Consider the following 23,317-nt stretch of genomic DNA (forward strand, 5'->3'; position numbering starts at 1 on the left):
CGGCGCATGCGCTGTCCGGAGCGCGCCCGAGAGTTTATCCGATGCACGCTCCAAGGCGCACAGGTGTGACGCACTTGCATGAAATTAGGACAAAATGAATATAGATATAAATATTTTATGCCAAATTATTATGGCATGTTCCAAAAAATAAAGAAAAAAAAATCCGAGTCCTCGTCTCCACTTTACGAGTCCGAATGCAGTGAACGCACGAGTCCGAGTCCAAATCCGAGTCACGAGTCGGACTCGAGTACGACAAGCCTGGTGAGAAGGAGAAGCGAAATTGCATACGACCCCCTGTGGAGCCGCACCCATGGCAGGTGGCGCCACCTGGTGAACACCTCTTGTTGGAATACGTCTTGAGAGTCTTCTGGGTGAGTTTCAGTGAAAACAGCTTCGCAGTTTAGGAACAGTCGTGTTTGATATGACGAGTCACCCAAAATTTTCAAACGCCCGAAAATTTTGACCACTTTTTCGGCACACCCGCCCGGACAAGATCAGATGAGAGTTTGATCGAAATCCGATCGATCCTGTAGGACAAGGAGCAATTTGTGGAAATTGTGGACGGACAATGCGCGATCGCGGAACCTCCTACGGGCTGGCCTTCAGCTCCATCAGCTAAAAATGACCAAAGAACCAAGAGTGAGGATCGTCAGCTCAATTTCTCATTTCAGCTACAAATCAGAGAACCATCATTCCAGTTATTTTTCCACAATCCTGAAAAAAAAAGCCTCGGTTTTAAACAGATAAATACTTCAACATCACTTTTTTGAGTTCGGTTGGATTCGAACAGCGTCCAGTAAACGAGTAAACAGCCAGAGCACAAAGCTGATTTTGACCAGCATGCTGATGTTCTCGCTCGCTTCTCATGAGCTTGAGGCAGTTTATTACACAAACACCGACTCCTCTACCTCAACCAGGCATAAAATCTGTGATTTATTCGTTCACTTTTCATTTTGATTTTATGTGCAGTTTCCACATAAACATCAAAACAGGCTCGCTTCATCTGGAGCAACAAAGTCAAATCAAATCCAAGTTTTAAACAAGTGTTGACGTTTACAGCAGCCCACTTTTCTGCTTTCCATCTTTACACTCTCACGCTGGGCGTATCGTCGAAAGCCCTTAGGACAAAGTCAGTGTTCTTAATCGCAACAAGACAGGAGTTTACCTCCTCACACCTCGTTACTTCATTACCACAAGGAATCAAGATGGATAAAACTTTCGTGTCAACATTGCACACTGTTCCTGATTCTTCCTCATGAGATCTCAGACACTGCAGAGTCTCATCTCATCTCATTATCTCTAGCCGCTTTATCCTGTTCTGCAGGGTCGCAGGCGAGCTGGAGCCTATCCCAGCTGACTACGGGCGAAAGGCGGGGTACACCCTGGACAAGTCGCCAGGTCATCACAGGGCTGACACATAGATACAGACAACCATTCACACTCACATTCACACCTACGCTCAATTTAGAGTCACCAGTTAACCTAACCTGCATGTCTTTGGACTGTGGGGGAAACCGGAGCACCCGGAGGAAACCCACGCGGACACGGGGAGAACATGCAAACTCCGCACAGAAAGGCCCTCGCCGGCCACAGGGCTCGAACCATCACGGGAAAAAATATTTTTACCCCATTATCTCACAATCTGGTCATTCTTGGAAATACTGGGGTTTTTTTTAATTAGCTTCGCCAGATAACTTCTTAGACGAGAAAACACTGGAAGGCGGGGTAACAGCACCAACCTTGGTCGGTCAATTACTGCAGACTCGTAACCCAAGTAAGAAAAAATAAAATCAATAGCAGCAGGTTAAAGGCGGTAGAAGGCTACCCGAGGTATTGCACTTGAGGCATATAGTCTGAGAAATTCAACTTTTCAGGGTCATAAATATCTTAGAATGATCTAAAATCCTAATTGAACAAATCACAGCTTTGAATGAGCTCAAGTTCAGCAGATGGAGCGTTCCAGATTCGAACGGTTCTTACAGGAAACAAACGTTAAAAAGTTTATTATGAGGTGTTACATACTGAATGACACACTTTACGACCTCGCTCTTTCCATCACAAAACAGAGTGAAGGTGAGACGAGCTTCCTCTGACATTCATGAATGCTTTCTTTCTTTCTTTCTTTTTTTTTTTTTTTACACAGTCTGTCATCTTTTTTACACATCATGGTTCTGACTGACTGGGGGGGGGAAAAAAGCCTTGCATAGTCACTAATTTTGCTGTCTTGGACTCGCAACACGGACAAACAGACCTCAGGGCAGAACCGGGAGTTCAGGGGGTCAAGTCGGGGGGGGGGGGGGGGTCAGTCCCCTATGGGTCCATGTGGCGACTGCTTATAAATATTGTTTTCTGATCCCATGTCCATACAGTAAATATCACATATAAACATGTTATCAGTGAGACTCGCCTCATCTCTTGCAAGCGTCACCAAGCTGTGAGCAGCATCAGGGCTTGGAGGATTTTGGTTCCCAATTTTGTTTCCTGTCTTTTGCTCAAAATACAGCGCTGTGAACTCGATCTGTTTTCAAAATAGTCAGAAAGAAAGCACTGGTTCATGAATTAATAATAATACTAGGTGGCACGGTGGTGTAGTGGTTAGCGCTGTCGCCTCACAGCAAGAAGGTCCTGGGTTCGAGCCCCGTGGCCAGCGAGGGCCTTTCTGTGCGGAGTTTGCATGTTCTCCCCGTGTCCACGTGGGTTTCCTCCGGGTGCTCCGGTTTCCCCCACAGTCCAAAGACATGCAGGTTAGGGTAACTGGTGACTCTAAATTGACCGTAGGTGTGAGTGTGAATGGGTGTCTATGTGTCAGCCCTGTGATGACCTGGCGACTTGTCCAGGGTGTACCCCGCCTTTCGCCCGTAGTCAGCTGGGATAGGCTCCAGCTTGCCAGCGACCCTGTAGAACAGGATAAAGCGGCTACAGATAATGAGATGAGATAAAACAGAAATAAAAAGTGCAATGGTGGAGTCATTCCAGACCCAGACGAAAGGGAATATGCTTGTCGGAAAAGGTGGGTTTTGAGGAGAGATTTGAAGGAGATGATGGAATCAGAGTGTTGTATGTCCTGTGGCAGGGAGTTCCAAAGGCGGGGGGCCGAGCGGCTGAAGGCTCTCGACCCCACGGTGGACAAGCGAGCAGGTGGGAGGGTGAGGTGGATGGAGGAAGAGTACCTGAGAGTACGGCTGGGTATGTTATGTTGGTGTGGAGGAGCTCAGTAAGGTACTGGGTGGCGAGGCTGTTGATGGCCTTGAAGGTAAAAAGGAGGATTTTATAGATGACGCGAAATTTGACAGGAAGCCAATGGAGTTGCTGTAGGACAGGTGTGATATAACTGTAGGAGGGGATTCTGGAAATAATTCGGGCGGCAGAGTTTTGAACCAGTTGCAGTTTATGGATGGACTTGTCAGGTAAGCCAAAAAGAAGAGAGTTACAATAGTCAGGGCGGGATGTAACCAGGGTGTGAGCCAGGATAGCGGTACTGTTGGGTGTGAGGGACGGGCGCAGGCGTGAGATATTACGTAGATGAAAGTAAGCTGACCGAGTGACATTGTTCATGTGGGACTGGAATGAGAGAGTGCTGTCAAGGAGGACACCCAGACTCTTAACCTGGGGGGAGGGGGAAACTGAGGAGTTGTCAGAGGAAATGGAGAAACTGTTTATTTTTGAAAGGGTGGATTTAGTGCCAATGAGAAGGACCTCGGTTTTATCACTGTTAAGTTTAAGGAAGTTATGGGAGAACCAGGATCTGAGTTCCTGTTGACTGTTGGACAGAGAGGTGGGTGGGAGTGAGGCGGTGGGTTTGGTAGACAGGTAGAGCTGGGTGTCATCTGCATAGCAATGGAACTGGATGTTAAATTTACGGAAAAATACTGCCAAAAGGGAGGAGGTAGATCTCATCTCATCTCATTATCTCGAGCCGCTTTATCCTGTTCTACAGGGTCGCAGGCAAGCTGGAGCCTATCCCAGCTGACTACGGGCGAAAGGCGGGGTACACCCTGGACAAGTCGCCAGGTCATCACAGGGCTGACACATAGACACAGACAACCATTCACACTCACATTCACACCTACGGCCAATTTAGAGTCACCAGTTAACCTAACCTGCATGTCTTTGGACTGTGGGGGAAACCGGAGCACCCGGAGGAAACCCACGCGGACACGGGGAGAACATGCAAACTCCACACAGAAAGGCCCTCGCCGGCCACGGGGCTCGAACCCAGGACCTTCTTGCTGTGAGGCGACAGCGCTAACCACTACACCACCGTGCCGCCGAGGAGGTAGATAATGAATAAAAGAGGTCCAAGCACAGAACCTTGGGGTATACCAGAAGAGAGGGGGAATGGTTAGGATGTGAATGTTTTCAGCTTTGAATAGTCTTCAAAGCGTTATTTAGTCCTAATGAGCACATTTTGTTTCGCAAGTGTAGTGTCAAGATTCGAAAATAAAATTAAAATATTAAAGCAAACAGCACAAGTTTGATATCAGTTTTTTGATATATCTGCCAAAAAGCTTTAAAAAAAAAAGTACAAAACCTTGAATTTGACCTTTCAGAAGGACCAAACAAAAACTGTGATAATCAAAAGGTCAGTTTTCTTCAAATAAACACCACTTACTTGAGATCGAATCAGTCGCCTCGGCGAACCACGAGGTGAATTTCGTTCATCTTTTTATCTGCCGATTATCTTCCGATACTACAAAGTTACAATAAGAGAAACCTCATTTCATTTCCGGTTCTGATTGGTTCCGAAGTTTATCAAGAAGGGGAACGAGTAATCGAACTCCATCAGGATGAGTGTTGATTGGTTACGAAGTTTCGCGATTGTTCCACTCATTCTTACATCACGATGACATAGTGGCTCCGCGTCAGTGAGGCAGTAGCCACAAAAAAAAAAATTAATGTAGCAGGGACAAGTCAACGTATTGTGCAGCATGTCTTGTGTTCGAGTTAGGCCATGTACACACGTAGCCGGGTATTTTTAAAACCGAACATTCCCCCCCCCCGTTTATAAAAATATGTTTTATCCACACCACCTCGTCTTCGAAAAAAATCCCTTCCACACATAACCGAACATCTGCGTTTTCAATCACATTCATAAGCATTCCAAACCTGTAGATGGCATTATTTCCCCAAATCCCACCCCCTAATCACATCAGAATAGCCCTCTGTTGGCGTCACTTCCGCCTAAACATAAAACATGGCGCCAAGCTCGTTCGTCTGGACAGACTCGGAGACAGAATTGCTTCTAAACACGATTTTGGAGTATAAACTTCAAAAGATGCAAGAAAACGTTGATTGGGAATCTTGTCAAAGCAAATATGTGGACATATTGACCCTGTTTTTGGAGCAGTAGTCGGGCTTCTAAAATTAAACATGTAAATAGCACCTGCACAATAATTAACGCTTTCAAGGCACTACTCCGATCCATTACTCTTTGTCCATGCTTAATCTGGCTTCTGCAGTAAACAAAGGTCGCACGTTTGACGTCAGGGCAGATTTGTTGTCATTTTTTTGGCGCAGATTGTGACGTTCTAAAACGCAAAACTCCGGTTATCTCTGTCTACACGAAAAGGCATACACGGAGTTTTCAAAAATCTTCACTTTGCCCGGAGTTTTTTTAAATATTCGTTTTTGATGTGTTTTCATGTGGATGACAGGCCAAAACGTAGAAAAACATCTTCGATTTAGCAGATACCCGGCTACGTGTGGACGGGGTCTTAGGCTGACAGTAGGAGTTGGATCAGGTCCAGGTCTTGCACATTTATTCCGTTTTTGAAGAGTTTGGGGCACAAACTTTTGCACTCAGACTGGAAAATCTTTCAGAGCTCCACTTGCATGAAGTAAATATTCGGGGAAAAAAAACGAAAAAAAAAAAGTCACTTCTGAGTAACAAAGATGAAATTAAACCGAACGGAAACGGTTTTACATTCAGGAGGTCTTCGGGTCGAGAGCACACGAGTGTTGGAGAGGTCGACGTAAACAAAACAAGAGCGCATCACACTCCTGTTCACACTAACAATGGTGTCAAACGAACGCTTTCCTGCACACAAATCTCAAAACTTGTTTCTGTCTCCCTGCACGCAGACACATGAGCTTCTTCGCGTCCAAGGCGAGTCCGACCTCCACCATCCTGGACCTCTGGGAAGCTCAGCACTTCCACAGCGGCAACCTGAACCAGCTCGCCGCCATCATGGCCGAGATCGGCAAACAGGAGGCCATGATATTCCTGGTGTCCGACGGGGAGTGCTAACACACACACACACACACACACACACACACACGAGTGAAGGCCGGTGAAAAGGTCTAACAGGAGGAAGGACAAATCTAACAGGGTTTAGCCACCAGTGAGGTGTGCTGTGACTATAAATACACTAAACACACACACACACACAAAGTACATTTACGTCCAGCAATGATGTATAGAACACTCACAGATGTTGTTCCGGCTCTGTCTTAAATCACACCTTTTTAATTCATCGTCGTGTTCGCCACACTCCTGTCTGGTGGGGTTTTTTGAAAAATAAAGTACAGGACTGAAATTTTGTTCGAACTCAAAAGCTGGAATAAAGCGAGAACGGGGTGGACAAATCAGTCACATGGACACGCAGGAGAAGCAGATTTTGTGTGAGCCTTGTTTCACCCGAAACAATCCGTACTCCTTCTAGACATTCGCAAAACGTTTTTATTTGCTTTCTCGTCATGTTTCGCCTCGATCCTTTCACTCGAGTCTGTGCTGCTTGTTCCGAATCTCGATCCGACCGACACGTCAGCTCACAGGGAAGCACGCCACGTGCTCGCCGGACTCGATTCACAGGTTTTACGTGCGATCCGAGGACAGAACGCCACGGCAACAACTTGCTGACGTTTCGTCAAGGCACCGAACATGGCGTATGTTTAAAAATTGACAATTACGGTCGAATCTTTTCATTTCCTTGAACTAGCAAGCTCGCGCACGGATCGTATCATGTCACGTTAGCATCCATTTCCTAACTTGGTCGGTTTCCAGGCAGACCGGACAGCGCTTTACAACTTTCGCTTGCGAGCTCACGGATTTGTGATTTGTCCACCCTGACAGGATTCAGAAAATCAGACGAGACTGAGGTTACAGCTTGGCCATAGAAACACGAATTCACATTTTAGCAACATGCGGCACGTAGCAATATGCAAACAGAGAAGTCAAGAGCGACGTGAAAAGGAGGTCCGAAGGCAGCCTGCTTTAATACAACCACCAGCGTGTCAGGCACATGAGAACGAAATAGCAAAAAATAAATAAACTACATCAGTCATCACAACCAGCCGAAACGGATCAAACAGAGACGAACGTGACTTTGCGTGCGAGCCGTCAGCTTTTCTTTCCCCCTTGACCCACTTCAGGCACCGTAACACAGCGGCACTGCTTCTCCAAAGCCATAAACACAAATTCCCAAATACATCGATGAGAAATCCTGTTGGGGAATCAAGCAAACATCTCTCATAGGAGCTTTACAAGACATCGCTGATAGGGAATGAAAAAAATTATTATAATATAATATTGATAAATATTTTCAGGGATTTTTTTTTTTGTGAAAACAAAAAAAAAAACAAAGAAAAAAAAAAAACACATTTCACTTTTTTTTTCCCCCAAACGCGTCTAATTTTGATCATTTTCATCAAGACTCCTCTGAAAAAAAAAAGAGAAAGAAAGAGGGGAATTTGGTATAAAATGCAATACTATACTTTTGTGGTTTTTATTCTTCTTATTATTATTAATTTTATAAATTCTCTCCAAACAAATGTTGATTGTATTTGGTAGCTCGTATCTTTTAGAGCTCTTTGAACTTTCGGCCATTCTGGAAGACACTGAGTCTGAAAACTCATTTTGAAATTTCTCCACGAGACACAAAAAGAGAGCCGGAAAGCCACGTAGCATCGAAAAGAACAAAAGTGAAAAATCCTGTCAGAAATCTGTCACATGACCAATTCATACTGTAATAATATACCAGGAGTTATCGAGCAAGACGTTCTCCTCTCGGGCTGCTTTCACACTTTCAGAAACGACTGGGTTTTACTTACACAATCCTGATACTATTGGAAATGTATTCACTAACCAATAAAGCTAGGTTTTTTGTCGTTGTTTTTTTTACTTTCGATACATCCGACTTTTTAAAGGGTCCCACATTTTAAAAAATAAATAAATATATGAGTGCTCCGAGAGCACAATATCCCCTGTTGGCAACTCGGCCATAACTCTGGAAAAATGCGACTGAATTGAACGCAATTGCAATATGCGTATTACCGACATATAATGAAGAATCCTGCCAAGTTTGGTGAAATTCCTCAAAAAATTGTGAGAGGAGTTGATTTCAGAATGAGAGTACCCTTCCTGGGACGGACGTCGCCATGACATAATCCCCCTTCGGGCCTTTCAGCCAGCGTGGGATTAAAAATTGTGAGGGAAGTTGATTTCAGAAAGCAGGCACACCTTGATGAAATTGCCGAAGTTTGTAAATAATCATCAAGAGCATAACTCTGAGAAAATTTGCCCAAATTAAATGAAATTTCAATCTGCGTATAACTGTCAAAGCCTTTTGCCAAGTTTGGTGAAATTCCTCCACAAATTGTGAGAGGAGTTGATTTCAGAAGAACGTACACCTTCATGAAATTGTCAAAGTTATTTAATCAAGGGTCAAAACTCAAAATTAAATCACAACATGCGTATTACTGTCATATAACAAGGCCTTTTGCCAAGCTTCGAGAAATTCGTCCAAAAATCGTGAGAGGAGTTGATGTCAGAAGGTAAGCACACCTTCATGAAATTGTGAAGGTACGAGGTTGTTAATCAAGGGCTGGAACTCTGGTAAAATGCGACCGAATTGAACAAAACAACAATATGCGTCCGACCGACATACAACCCCGATTCCAAAAAAGTTGGGACAAAGTACAAATTGTAAATAAAAATGGAATGCAATAATTTACAAATCTCAAAAACTGATATTGTATTCACAATAGAACATAGACAACATATCAAATGTCGAAAGTGAGACATTTTGAAATTTCATGCCAAATATTGGCTCATTTGAAATTTCATGACAGCAACACATCTCAAAAAAGTTGGGACAGGGGCAATAAGAGGCTGGAAAAGTTAAAGGTACAAAAATGAACAGCTGGAAGACCAAATTGCAACTCATTAGGTCAATTGGCAATATCGTCATTAACATGACTGGGGATAAAAAGAGCATCTTGGAGTGGCAGCGGCTCTCAGAAGTAAAGATGGGAAGAGGATCACCAATCCCCCTAATTCTGCGCCGACAAATAGTGGAGCAATATCAGAAAGGAGTTCGACAGTGTAAAATTGCAAAGAGTTTGAACACATCATCATCTACAGTGCATAATATCATCAAAAGATTCAGAGAATCTGGAAGAATCTCTTTGCGTAAGGGTCAAGGCCGGAAAACCATACTGGGTGCCCGTGATCTTCAGGCCCTTAGACGCCACTGCATCACATACAGGCGTGCTTCTGTATTGGAAATCACAAAATGGGCTCAGGAATATTTCCAGAGAACATTATCTGTGAACACAATTCACCGTGCCATCCGCCGTTGCCAGCTAAAACTCTATAGTTCAAAGAAGAAGCCGTATCTAAACACGATCCAGAAGCGCAGACGTCTTCTCTGGGCCAAGGCTCATTTAAAATGGACTGTGGCAAAGTGGAAAACTGTTCTGTGGTCAGACGAATCAAAATATGAAGTTCTTTATGGAAATCAGGGACGCCGTGTCATTCGGACTAAAGAGGAGAAGGACGACCCAAGTTGTTATCAGCGCTCAGTTCAGAAGCCTGCATCTCTGATGGTATGGGGTTGCATTAGTACATGTGGCATGGGCAGCTTACACATCTGGAAAGACGCCATCAATGCTGAAAGGTATATCCAGGTTCTAGAGCAACATATGCTCCCATCCAGGCGACGTCTCTTTCAGGGAAGACCTTGCATTTTCCAACATGACAATGCCAAACCACATACTGCATCAATTACAGCATCATGGCTGCGTAGAAGAAGGGTCCGGGTACTGAACTGGCCAGCCTGCAGTCCAGATCTTTCACCCATAGAAAACATTTGGCGCATCATAAAACGGAAGATACGACAAAAAAGACCTAAGACAGTTGAGCAACTAGAATCCTACATTAGACAAGAATGGGTTAACATTCCTATCCCTAAACTTGAGCAACTTGTCTCCTCAGTCCCCAGACGTTTACAGACTGTTGTAAAGAGAAAAGGGGATGTCTCACAGTGGTAAACATGGCCTTGTCCCAACTTTTTTGAGATGTGTTGTTGTCATGAAATTTAAAATCACCTAATTTTTCTCTTTAAATGATACATTTTCTCAGTTTAAACATTTGATATGTCATCTATGTTCTATTCTGAATAAAATATGGAATTTTGAAACTTCCACATCATTGCATTCCGTTTTTATTTACAGTTTGTACTTTGTCCCAACTTTTTTGGAATCGGGGTTGTATAACAAAGAATCCTGCCAAGTTTGGTGAAATTCCTCCAAAATCTGTGAGAGGAGTTGATGTCAGAAAGAAAACACATTCTGATGAAATTGTCAAAGTATAATTTTGATAATCAAGGGCTGGAACTCTGGTAAAATGTGACTGAATTTAACGAAATTACAATCTGTGTATTACTGGCATATTACAAAGAATCCTGCCAAGTTTCATGAAATTCCTCCACAAATCGTGAGAGGAGTTGATTTCACAAGGTGAGCACTTTTCCCGGGACATATGGACATCTCTACGACATAATCCCCATTCAGGCCTTTCAGCCAGCGGGGGATTAAAAAAAAAAAATTGTGCACCGGAGTGTCAAAGTGTGAAAGCAGCCCCAGTGACAACACGTTCACGTCAGTGTTTCGTCAGCTGTTGTGAATCAGAACGGATTTATTTGCAGCATTCGTTTCAAAAGAGCAGTTTGTGGACGAAATCAAGAATGTCATCATCAGTCAGAGCTCGTTCGAGGTTTATTCGCTTTCGCAGGACAAACACGCGGCTGCTTCGTGAACACCAGTTCGCATGCTAACGTTGGACACATCAGCAAGATTATTTGTTCAGGTCCAGCTTCAGGAAATGATCTACCGAGTGCGAGAGGAAACATAAATCACCACCTTTTTTTTTTTGCATGATGAATACAGCAGGAATGTTTGACAGCTCTCGAACGTTGTGTTATTTGTTCATGATGTTAGACTTTTGAGAAAAATTCTGAACAAATCAATCGGCGACATTTGGAAAGGGATTTCTTCCCAAACTGCTCCTTTAATCCGTAATTAAGGAACCGTTCAAGAAAGTGCGTCATTATATTCAGCTGGATGTCAAACACGGTGTCGAGTTTTTACTGAAACCTCACGGGTTTGAGTTTCTTTTAAAACACGTTCATCTCTACAATTCATGTTGTATACACACACACACACACACACACACACACACGAATCTTTTCGATTCCAGTTCTGATGCAGGCGCTACACGTACACATCTCTGGAAGTCGGTAACCAAAGTTTATGAGCCATTCGAGACGAGTTTGTTTCCTTTAACGTCGTCTGAACATCGTGCAGAAAACGTTCCTCCGACCGTCAGTATGAACCGTCCGATCGGATCGATGTAAATTTCAAACTGTGCAGCATTTTAACAGCCAACAGTTCGCCAGGAACACAACTGAACTATTTGTCATCTCACACTTAGGAAGCCAGTGTAAATGATATTTTTAATATCAAGCCAAAAAAAAAAAAAAGTGTTACATTTGTCCAAGTTTGACCTGTGAAGTGTTCGGCGCCTTGTTCATCCAATAACAGCGTTCAGTTTTTCAGAATTTGTGTGTTTTGGTTCATTTTTGGGTTGTTTTTTTTTCCCTTCGTCTTGAAGATGTTTGTAAAATTGATGGGTTGGTTTTTTTTTTTTGAGTATTTAAAAAAAAAAAAAAAAAAACAGTAAAAATTGTATTTTCTAAATCTAAACAGGTCATTCTGTGTCCCTGTCATGAACGTGCGTTTAAATGTTAACATTTTGTCCTCATTTCACAAATGTAAAAATGTTTAAAAAAAAAAAATATTTAAAACAAGAAAATTAAAAAAAGGCACTTTTTTTTTTGCCAAAAAAAAGGCAACTTGGGACGTCACGTTGAAGCCAACCTAGCGATCTTTTTCCCACGATTGTACATTGAGTCGAGCTCACTGATAGCTGTTCTGTATAAAAGAATGTGTGAGTGTACTGTTACTTTTACCCGGCTCTTTATTTTCCACCTGAAAACAGTAGACTTGTGTACCTGTGAATGTTGTTCGATTTCTTAATTCTCAATGTTTCTTGCCTTTCTGCAAGTCAGAATGCTGTATTTAACACGCCACAGCGCTTATGCAATTGTACAATTCTTTTTTTAGACCATATTTTGAAGGAATTTGGTTTTTGTATTTTTCGTTTGTTACTTCTCCCCCTCCCCCACCCCACCCCTCTCCTTTCCCCTCCCCCGTCCCTCTCCCCTGTCGGTGTAAATCGTCGTCGATGACTTTGTGCTAACAGGAAGCCCTGTGATCGAGGGGTTTTCTCTACTTTTGGACAACGATCTGGATTTGTGGGTAGAATTTTGGAAATTCGTTTCTAAGTGCTTTCAAGTATTTACTTGGCCTTATGTATATATATATCTATGAAATTTCAGAAAGGTATGTATAGTAATTCAACCTGAAATGTATGTAAATAAATTATATATTGTTAAAAACAGGAGTTGAGTCTTGATTTTGGAGATTTTTTTTTTTAAACACTTTATTCATATACAATACCGTGACTTTTTCTTCTTCTTTCAATTCAACGTATAATGACTTCTGGATAAAAATTCTTAACGTGAAACAGAATACAGCAGTTGTTCATTTTCAATATAAAAACGCATCAGGATGATATTTAGAGGTGCAAAGCGGTTAAAGAGGCACTTAATACATCAAATGGTTTCTATATAAGGGGAGGGGAAAAAAAAAAAAAACACAAAACAAAAACACAACGACAGACAGAAAAACATGGAGTCAAGGAGAAGTTCTGCTTTTAATCTGACCTTTATCTGATCCATACATGTAAACAATGATCTCAAAAGAACGACAGCTGGAGCGCAGGAGGAAGATAACAGGGCTTTGAAAATTAATTAATACTAAACCTGATAGAATTTTAAGAATTTGTCCAGCTGTGGAGTCCAGCCGGCCTGATAAAGCAGCAGCAGCTGCAGCACTGAATCCACACATCTCTTCCTTACACACGTGTAAGCTCGGAATGAGCCGATTCGGAAGCGTGTTCGATAACAGACTCTGCTAGCACGATGACGGTTCTCATCAAGAGACGAGAACGTCGCTGAGGGTCTTCGACTGCCTGTGATGGGATAAAGATCTGGATGCACACAAAAATCTGAGTTAGGGCTTGACGATGATCAAGCGTGACCAGAAAAAGGGAAGAAAAATCCACCCTGAACAATGTGCAGATTTCGGACATGACCCTGATTTGGCTGGAACGCGTTCTGGAACACCGACGTTAATATGATATTTAACGTCGCGGCAAAGTTTTTCCCGCTGTAAAAACAATCAATCACGGTGTCATGGGACGAATGAAAATTCGGCGCCAACATCATGACCATGTCACAATGACTGCAGTCTGAACGATGTGTTTCAGGGTGGAGTCTTTCTTCCAATCTTTCAAAAAAAAAAAAAAAAAAATTGCACGCATTTTTTCTTTATCACTGGAGTCTGCATGCAGAGATAAAAACCGTGACTAATTTTGGGTTGTCCAGCCAGCCAGCCAGCTCTCGCACTTGTACGATAGATACTGACTCGAGAGGGTGAAGGCCAATAGGTGCTTCGTGCGAGACTCTGAAGCCGCTCACGCTGCATCACAGGATGGCTATCCGCCCTCTTCCGCATACGTGAGCTTATAGATATGAGACACTGGTTTTTGACAGTACGGTCCTCCCAAAATTTCGTTTTCCTCCCTTGGCTCCGGTCTAAAGATGGCTGTGGTGTGAAGTCAAAGTCTCGATCGTTAGACGAACGCTTTTTATCCCTCATTTACACCTAACGTAATGCAATTGTCATATTTCAAACAATGACATTTCCGAATTCATTTACAACGGAATGAGACTTTCATTTAATAAACTGTCGATACGGACAATTTTCTTTGTGCAGGTTGGTGTGTAACGGTCTCGGAAACCCAATCAGACGTCGGCAAATTCCGGCAAGACGGCCAAAATACAAATATCAGACGTTAGCCAAATAATCTTTCGGTCTAAAATATATATATATCCGCCATCGCGTCTTCAATGAATTCGGATTTACTTTCTCACCTTGCCTGGGCTATCGTTCTATTCAGGTCATGTTCATTAAGGAGCCACCCAGTAGGCAGATATCGATATGCTGTCACAAAAAGGACTGAAGGTGAGCGATTCCTTCGATCCTGGCTGACAAAAATGGCTGTGAAGATATTCATCTTCTTTGCGTGGGACGGTTGTAATTCTTGCCGATTTCATCTTTCTCTGCGTGTTGAAATTCTCATTTTTCATCATCACACATACATGACAAAAACGAGGTGGCTGGACATCAAGTTCGGGGACAAAAAAAAAAAAGATGCAGATTTCCTGTAACGACCTTGTAATTAGTCGAATCAGGTGGTGGAACTGAGGAGAAGCCGTGAGGACCGAGACGGAGCGCCACGACGACGGCACTCAGGACTCGCCTGTCCGCTAAAACGGTCATGGAAGATACAGTCTCAAGATCTGGCTTCACAGAGAGATGCTGATGTTAAAAGATAGCGAGAAATGGCTAAATTCTTATGATCATCATTGCACCAAATGCTCTTTGACGGAGGCAATATCGTGTCTTTGATCAGAAGGAGGCTTTTGGCTGAAAGGAGGGGGAAGAAAAAAAAAAAAAAAAAAAGACGACGCAAATTCATGCTCAGAAAACGAGCTTGGCTCACGCAGGCCCCAAGCTTTTTGTTAATTAGAGGTACCTGTCGGATTCCAACAGACAGTCGTGCCACGCTCGGTATGGGAGGCACGTAAAGACCGTCGCTCGGGTCAATATGAACCTCTCGCAATCAGCGCTAATGCAGTGCTGTTCGGCTGCCAGAGGCTCATTTTTCTTCCTCGGTGGGTTTGTCATTACTTTAAGTACCGCGGCACATGGGCACAGGGGACTGCGGGTTGTCTGGGGACGTGCAGGGCTACACTGATGTCGCGTTAGGATGACTCAACACCTCGAGCCAGGGTTTCTATTTCGACGATAAACGCATTCCAGATTTAATTTGACCAGGTAGTTGTGCAGTTAATCTGCGACTTCGATATTGTGTGACGAATCACTCTCGAGTGACTGTTGCAAAAAAGTTCTCAACCGAAGTAATGTGAGAGAGGAAAAACTGTCAAGTGTGGTAGGCATGCGCGTTTAAGCAAAGGCGAGCGCTAGGAGACACACAAGACAGATTGAGCTATTCTTAATGAGCATTATCAAGGCCCGTCATTTGCATCTATATCCAGTACTTATTTAATACCAAAAAGGATCCTGCTCATCTCAAGATAAATCATTACCTGTGTGGAAAAAGTGGCCTGTCTCATAAACACCGACAGGGATGAATTGTTAACCTGTGCTGGCGGGGATGGTGAAGGCGAGAACGGCTGACGTTTCCTGGTTACACAGCTCACGACTGGTCTAATCGTGTCTATCGAGAGAAAACCCACGGGCGTGGTTTCATACTGTATATTTAACGACAAGATCAAGACCATTGAAACGCACCGAGTGCTTTTCTCTCAGCAGTCAGATGATACCAGATATAAAAAAAAAAAAAGAAAAGAAGAGGGTGGGTGGGTGGGGTGTTTGGTTTGTGTGTGTGTTTATCGACACATAAATCAGAATTCCAAAACTTCAGTCCGTTTCTACACAGAAATTTTGAGCCGTCATAACCCATGCCATGGGATTCACTCCGCGTCTTGCGTTGGTCTGTCCTGCCTCGATTCCACTGGCACGCTAGACCTCAGCTCCTCAAAGCGGAGAGAAGGCATGACCTTTGCACAAAGGCTTATCCTTCTTCGAGTAGAACGTCTTGCCCTCCAGGTTGACGTGGCAAAGCTGTGAAGATGGAGAAAGAAGGGGGGGGGGGGAGGAGAAAGTAGAGTGAGGTGGAATGAATAGGAATTCTAATCAATCTCAGAAAGGGGACACAAAAGGGCGTATTCAATTGCTGTGCTGGTCGAGGGACAGGGGGTGACTCCATTCGAGTCCGTTCAGCCGAAAAACATGGCTGCGAGAAAAAAAAAAAAAAAACCGTCCGAGGTCAGAAGGCAGCGAAGAGAGGCATTGTGAGGGACAGGCAGCCTCAGCCGAGGCTACAAGCTGAGAATGAGTGGGGAAAAAAAAAAAAGAAAGGCTTACCGCACAGACAAAGCACGTGTCGTGCCAGCTGTAGCCGAGAGCTTCCAGGAAGCGGTCGCCGGCATCGATCTTAAAGTCACAGCCGTGACATTTAGTACCAAACATCTTTTCATAGTCTGTGGGGAAACAAACAACAACAAAAGCTGATTAGTTCATTAGCATGTAAGAGGCACAAGCTGAGTCAGAGAGAGAGAGAGAGAGAGAGAGAGAGAGAGAGAGAGAGAGAGAGAGGTTGAGCTGGACCACAGAACAGACAGAAAACCTTATCAAACCTGTGAGATTCAATTAGCCGTGTCCGTGCTTAGTGGTCCAGAGGCTTTTGAGAACACAAACAGCTCCAGATGCTTAAATGCACTTTCTCTGATTTTCCATTACATTTATAGTCAGGGTTGAAAGTGGCTGGCTGAGTGAACGCTCGAGCCCTTTTTGACTTATTTATTTTTAAGCCCATGCTGAGACTGCAGCTATTTGATCAACACTCAAATCCTGGTTTCTAACCGAATGCTGACACAAGAACACTTGAGTCGCAAAACGCACTGACCGCATGCTTCATTTCCATCATAAAAGCCTTCGCTACGTATGCACACGCAATTTAAACGTCTGGACGTGTTAGATAGGACGGAAAGCTACATCCGCACAAATTTCTAATTACAGCCACGAAAAAGGAAGCAAGAAAAAAAAAAGAGCTTTTCATCAAGAACTAAAAAAAAAAAAAAAAAAAATGATCAAATCAAGCTCTTTATTAAAAGCTCAAGGCAATCAATCAAAATCACCCAGGAGGATCTGACCACGAGCAGAAAGCAGTTCGATGGTCAGGGTTTTTAACGTGTGCAGCCGAGCGGCGGCGTGCGAGTGATTAAAAAGGCCAGGGCTCTGCAGGGAACGTCTCTCGGCTCTCACCTCTCTCGCAGTAAGGCTCGCCCTCTTCCATGTAGAAGGCCTGGTTTCTGATGGGCCTCTTGCAGGCGGCGCACACGAAGCACTGCACGTGGTAGGTCATCTTCAGGGCGTGCATGATCTCCTGGCGAGAGAAACAACAGAGTGTTCGAGATCTCGGAAGCGAGGCCATCGCTTTCGCATCCATGCATGAAAATCAATCGACTCCAAGTGCTCGAGTTGCCATGCTAACGGAGTATTTTCTGAAAGAAAAGTACACAAAGAACAGCTGATTTAAAAAAAAACAAAAAACATGCTCACTCCGGTGATGATCTTCTTGCACTTGGCACAGTTGGGGGCGTAACGATTATCGTAGCATTTCGTGCAATAAACGGAGCCTTTTTCCTCAAAGAAGCCGCCTTCGTCGAGCAGGCCGCGGCACTGACAGCACGTGAACTCCTCCGGGTGCCAGGAGCGGCCCAGAGCCACCACGTATCGACCTCTGAAACACACGCAAACATTCTCCGTTCGTCAAAAGGTCTCTCGGGGAATCCACAGCACTGCTAGAACAGAAATCAGAGGTTGCTTAAACGACTGTTCACATTGGTAAGTCGAAAAAGGGTTCTCAGAAACGCAACTTTTTTTTTTTTTTTTGAAGTTGAACCTTTTCCCTTTCCGCCTGCTCTCTACTGATTTTCAAAAAACGGTCAATAGGTGGAACCCAAAACCAGCGACAGTACCTGATGATCTTGTTGCATGCGGCGCAGAGCGGCGTGCGTCCGGAGTCGGACTCTGGGTTCTGCTGCGCGGCCTGCAGGATGGAGCTGCGGTTTTGCTCGGGCGTGGGCTGCGCCGGCTGCCTGTGCTGCGTCACCACCGTGCTTGTCTTGTCTGGCCGATAGCGTTCGGCAAAATTCGGGTCCGTCACCCAAGGTGGGCGGCTCGAAGGTCCAGACTTGGTGGAAGACTGAAGAGTTGGAGCTGCATGTCGAGGTGACAAACAGAGACACAATATAGAGGAAAGATCGCCAAAATGGCCGTCAAACCCTATTCTAGATGACAAATTGAAATCTCTGGAGAGAATTTACAGGAGCGGGAGTCTTCCGACAGCTATCTTTTTGCCGTCTCCCAACGCCACCAATATATGCTTGGCACATCATGATATCCTGTGCGACAATCAATACAAATCTGTGATGATTTGAATCGATGAAGTTTATTCTCAGGCTGCTTCATCTTCTTTATTCCGAGTTGTAATTGCGTTGTTTAGACAGCAGAAGGCGCGATAATGTACAGGGGGAATGCGTGACTTCACCTTGGGTGAAAGTAACACAGCTCTAATGCCATGAAAATGCACAAAAAAAAGGTATAAAATGGGAAAAAGTTGTGTGACTGTACAAATGGATTTCACAAGAAATCCGAGTTCGTTTTTTTTTTTTTTTAACAGACCGCTGAAAGCTAAAAGAAAAGCAAATGGAGCAAGTACAAACGTTCATCAAAGTGTGATTAACTTTTCGTTTTGCATAAAAGGAGTATTTTTAAAGCTGGTTTAAAAGACATTACTTTCTGAACAATACTAATTATGAACATTATTGCATTCTTACCATTTGAATACTTCGTTTTGATCAATTTCCTTTCATAATTTTTCATACATGTAAACACTAATATTGTTAGAATTTATTATTTGTTCATATCATTAATATTTTTTATCGTTCGAGCACCGAGACTCTGAAATAAATTATTATTTTAGTGAATCGGCCATTATATTTTACTCCAACCTTTGCAAAAAAGGGCAAATAATTATTGTTGGTTCTTCAGAAAATTAAATAGTTGTGGGGTTTTTTCAATTAAAAAAAAAGAATAAATTGATAAAGAGGAAAATAAATAAATAAATAAATAAATAAATAAATAAATACATTTTTATTCATTCATTCATTTCATTCCCCCCCCCCCAAAAAAAAATATCAAGAGAAAATCAAACCATGAATCCAACATCATAAAATTGTGAAATGGGCAATTTGTTATACGCTTAACATATGCAGATTAATTAAAAAAAAAAAATCATAAAAGCAATAAAACAGTGCTCGGAGGAAGCCATCCTGGCGAAAGGAAAGGCAGACAGAGTCCAAGTACAAACTTATTCCTCAAAAACTAACTAACTGAATTCATTTTAAGGGCATTTTCTCATCTATGCTGTGAAAGCAACCATATTCAACTGAACTCGATTGTAAAAATGACATGATTTTGAATGAAAGATGAGAAAGGAAATTCATCGAGGTGTGATGTGAGAACGGCAAGGCTTTACCTCGACCTCCCTCTGGCTTTGCTGCAGGTTTGCTGGGGCACAGAGTCACTCCATGACTGTGGAGAGAAAAACAAGCCTCTTCAGAATCGGGATTAACCAGGAAAACAACAGCGTCGGTCCAGACCAATAAAAACGTTACAGGCCGATATCAGGTCTGACACGAACATCCTGCTCAGAAGGCCCGTGTACAGCAGAGTCGGCAGGTTAAATCATTTTATAATGAACACACAGTGGCCTGCTCGAGAGGACCCGAGATAGAGCTCGAAGGTTAATGATGTTCACATGCGGCCTGGTATAGCGCTCGGCGTTCATGTTCTACGGATAGAAAAAGGATGCGATGCCTGTTACGTTGAATTTCCGACCCTTGTTCCATAAATAATCCGAATGATCGCGATATACATGGGAAAAAAAAAAAAACTGCAAGTCTAACAGCCAGACGTTCTTCTTTGAACACCTCACGCAACTGCTACTGCCGCAAAGAGCCAAGAATTCTCAAAACGTGTGCTTTTCCCCCCTGTTCCGAATGAAATTGCCGGTCATTGGAAGTCAGAGGGTCTCTCTGTCTCCTGAATCGCGATCCAGGGCTTCCCACAGGTGCTGGAAGGGCCGAGATTGCTTCCTCAGCGTCCTCTCGAGTGTGCCAGCGGTTTAGTCAGGGGCTGAAACGATTTCACAGAAGCACCCGTGTGACGGGGTCACTTCAGGACGAGCAGATGGTGACCGTTCATCTGTCGTGCCGAAACCTCGTCTGCAGACTGGACGCAGCAGAGAAGCTTTACTCCATGGTGCCTGGCAACGTTCACGCATCCATCTGCAATTCGCCAACGTGGCTTTTCATGACGTGATGGGAGACGGAGCAGAGTGTGGCCTGAGCTTGGAAGTAAAGAACGGTTTGAGTCATGGTGTCCAGAATATCTCTCAGCAATTCAGCTTCTGACCTTGTCCTGCAAGTTCAGTGAAACCGTGTTCCCACTGCTGAAGAGCCAAACTTTAGGCACTTTGTTTCATTCCATAAAGCGACAAAGAAGAAAGCCTGTTCATTCCTGACTTTCACCAAACAAACAAATGGAAAAAAACAATTTCATTTAGTGTACACGCAGCCATGTGCAAGCTGAAGAGTCTGACTTTACCATGGTGTTGTTCTGATTCCTTTGATCGTGGCATCGGAGACGAGTCAACATCTAAAATTGAATCTCCCAGCCTGTCTACTTCACACTAAAACTCTTTGTTCTGTACCCAGTACAACCTTTTGCTTTGTACAGAGTCAGTGGAGCCGTCAGCCCAACACACTCTGTCTCATTGTAAAGAAACCCGATCTACTACAAAGAGATGTGCTGCTGATATTTACTGCAAAAGTTCCTGGGGAATCTCTGCAGCGAAAACTCTGCCATCGAAATTAATGATGCTTGCTTTTAACTAAGCATTCATGGAAAGGAGGTGGTTCAGACATCTCATCAGGACGCCTCCTGAGCGCCTTCCTTTGGAGGTTTTCCAGGCACATCCAACTGGGAGGAGACCTCGGGGTAGACCCAGAACACACTGGAGAGATTATATTTCTCATCTGGCCTGGGAGCGCCTTGGGATCCCCCAGGAAGAACTGGAAAGCATTACTGGGGAGACGGACGCCTGGGATACCCTGCTGCCACCGCAACCCAACTCCGGATAAGTGGAAGAAAATGGATGGATTCATGGAAGCGACATGGCTGCCATGAATATCTTGCCATCATTTGGAGCAAAGCTTGGGGGTGGCACAGTGGCTAGCACTGTCGCCTCACGGCAAGAAGGTTCTGGGTTCAAACCCCATGGCCAACGGAGGCCTTTCTGTGTGGAGTTTGTATGTTCTCCCCGTGCCTCATAGGTTTCCTCCACACTCCAAAGACATGTAGATTAGGTAAAATATCCAGCCACTGGGGTTGCACAAGACGGTGCGAACTCAGTGCCGGTCCCAAGCCCGGATAGATTAGGGAGGGTTGTGTCAGAAAGAGCATCTGGTGTAAAACCTATGCCAAATCAAATATGCGGAGCAGATCCACTATGGCGGTCCCAAACAAACGGGAGCAGACAAAAGACAATGATTTGGAGCCAAGATTAGGCACATCCTCAACGGAACGTCAAGGACAGAGTGGCATCAAAACAACCATGACTACCAAAACATCAAAGAGAACTGAAATGTGACGATGTGAGAACCTCCACAACAAATCGTTTCCAATAGGAAACTCAACAAAGGACAAAATTTTGTTCCCAGAAGGAAGATCGACCCAAAACAGGAATCGGATGAGAAATACGAGAGGAGATACAATTCTCGTGAGAGGCCTGGAAAATTCGTTAATTTGGCCTAATTACTTACTCGCGAGCAAAAAATTTGACAAAACAATGACCAGAGCGATGAGCTCTTTCAAACAAAACAATCGGAACGAAAATCCGTGGAGAACTGATGGAGGAGACACGATTTAACTGAATCGTGGACGACGGATGGATGACGGACGCCACGCCATGGTAACAGCTCATGAGCTAAATAAATGATCACGGCGCATTTGCGTAGTGCAACACCAACGTAAATAGTTCGGAATGCAAAGCACCAGCGTTGAGTGCGACACTCGCCACAAGTCCGACAAGAGTGTTTTTGAGAATCGACACCGTTTTATATTCTGTTGATTCTTGGTGAAATTTAGTTTCCTCTGAAATGGTCATTGTGATAGATGTTTATTTCTGTAACCGCTCAAAAAACATCAGGCCGTTCTGTTCTGCGGCTGGGAAGTTATTTAATTTGAGGGGATTAAAGCAAATAATGTGCATGAAATCGCTCGCTTTGCGCAGTCAAGCAGACAGAGGAAGTCCGTGTGTGCGCGCATGCGCAGATTTCCCTTTGAGCGTGCACTGACAGTTCCATCATTCTGTCGCTAAACGAACAGCTGATCACACCGAGGTGCTCGCTGAGCGCCGATATTTATTAGTTCGGTCCTGCGTTTCCTTTCCTTCGGATATAACAACGTCTTTTCTTCTCGCTTTCTTTCCGTTACCGTAATCGGTCTTTCACGTTTCATTCGCACACTCACGTCCTCCATTTTTCTCTCCCGTTTCAAATTTGTATCCCACAATGCCTTGCGTGAACGAGGAAAGCCCACCACGTCATGCGTGACGTAGTATCTTGTATTAGGTCATGGTGAAGCAGGAAAAAATAGCGGAGAATTTAAGGCCAGATGTCTCTAAATGTATTAACTGTTCATGTTTTTAAAAAAATGAATTAAACTGGAAGTCTATGATTCGAATTCAGTTGCTTTCAGTCCACTCAACAAAAATAATTGGGTGTCGGGGAAAATTCTTTTTATGACCTACACTACGCAGTCGACCTTGAAAAGCTCGCAAAAGGTCTGTTTTGCATCCTGAATTTCCAGATTGGGAAATATAACTCTCTGAATGCAAAGTCGGAGTTTTTGATCTAAAACACAACTCCATCGTGACGAGAGCGGAAATCGTTTGTATTTGTGTCATGGACATAAACACTACGTTCAGACTGCAACCTGAAACGACCCATATCCGATTTGTTGTGAAATGCGATTTTTTTGTTAGGCTGTTCACATTACCAATTATATGAGACTTGTATGCGATCTCCAATATGAACGGAAAACGACCCAAAAGTGTCCCGCATGCGCAAATTGACACGTAATAAGCACATCTACGTAATACGTAAACAAAAAAAAAAAAAGCGCACTCTTCATGTTT

General features: G+C 43.7%; 2 protein-coding genes across 13 annotated transcripts in view; one reads left to right on the top strand and one right to left on the bottom strand.

The window, feature by feature from the left end:
- Positions 1–8,929, top strand: part of unc5a (unc-5 netrin receptor A) — a 404,105-nt gene extending 395,176 nt beyond the window's left edge. For 3 of the 5 annotated variants that reach the window (XM_060901162.1, XM_060901164.1, XM_060901163.1), the window contains exon 16: positions 6,082–8,929. In XM_060901162.1, the coding sequence (XP_060757145.1) occupies positions 6,082–6,247 (166 nt within the window). In that variant the 3' untranslated portion in view covers positions 6,248–8,929. The remainder of the gene's footprint in view (positions 1–6,081) is intronic. The other 2 variants (XM_060901165.1, XM_060901166.1) reach the window with 1 other exon arrangement.
- Positions 8,930–13,035: 4,106 nt separating this feature from the next.
- pdlim7 (PDZ and LIM domain 7) overlaps positions 13,036–23,317 on the bottom strand; it is an 84,949-nt gene continuing 74,667 nt past the window's right edge. For all 8 annotated transcript variants that reach the window (XM_060901174.1, XM_060901171.1, XM_060901167.1 and 5 more), the window contains 6 exons: positions 19,595–19,650; positions 18,033–18,273; positions 17,614–17,794; positions 17,317–17,437; positions 16,417–16,532; positions 13,036–16,113 (listed from right to left, as the gene is read on the bottom strand). In XM_060901174.1, coding sequence (XP_060757157.1) covers positions 16,027–16,113; positions 16,417–16,532; positions 17,317–17,437; positions 17,614–17,794; positions 18,033–18,273; positions 19,595–19,650 — 802 coding nt within the window. In that variant the 3' untranslated portion in view covers positions 13,036–16,026. The remainder of the gene's footprint in view (positions 16,114–16,416; positions 16,533–17,316; positions 17,438–17,613; positions 17,795–18,032; positions 18,274–19,594; positions 19,651–23,317) is intronic.

Source organism: Neoarius graeffei, chromosome 20 (genome assembly GCF_027579695.1).
Source record: "Neoarius graeffei isolate fNeoGra1 chromosome 20, fNeoGra1.pri, whole genome shotgun sequence".
NCBI classification, from domain to species: domain Eukaryota; kingdom Metazoa; phylum Chordata; class Actinopteri; order Siluriformes; family Ariidae; genus Neoarius; species Neoarius graeffei.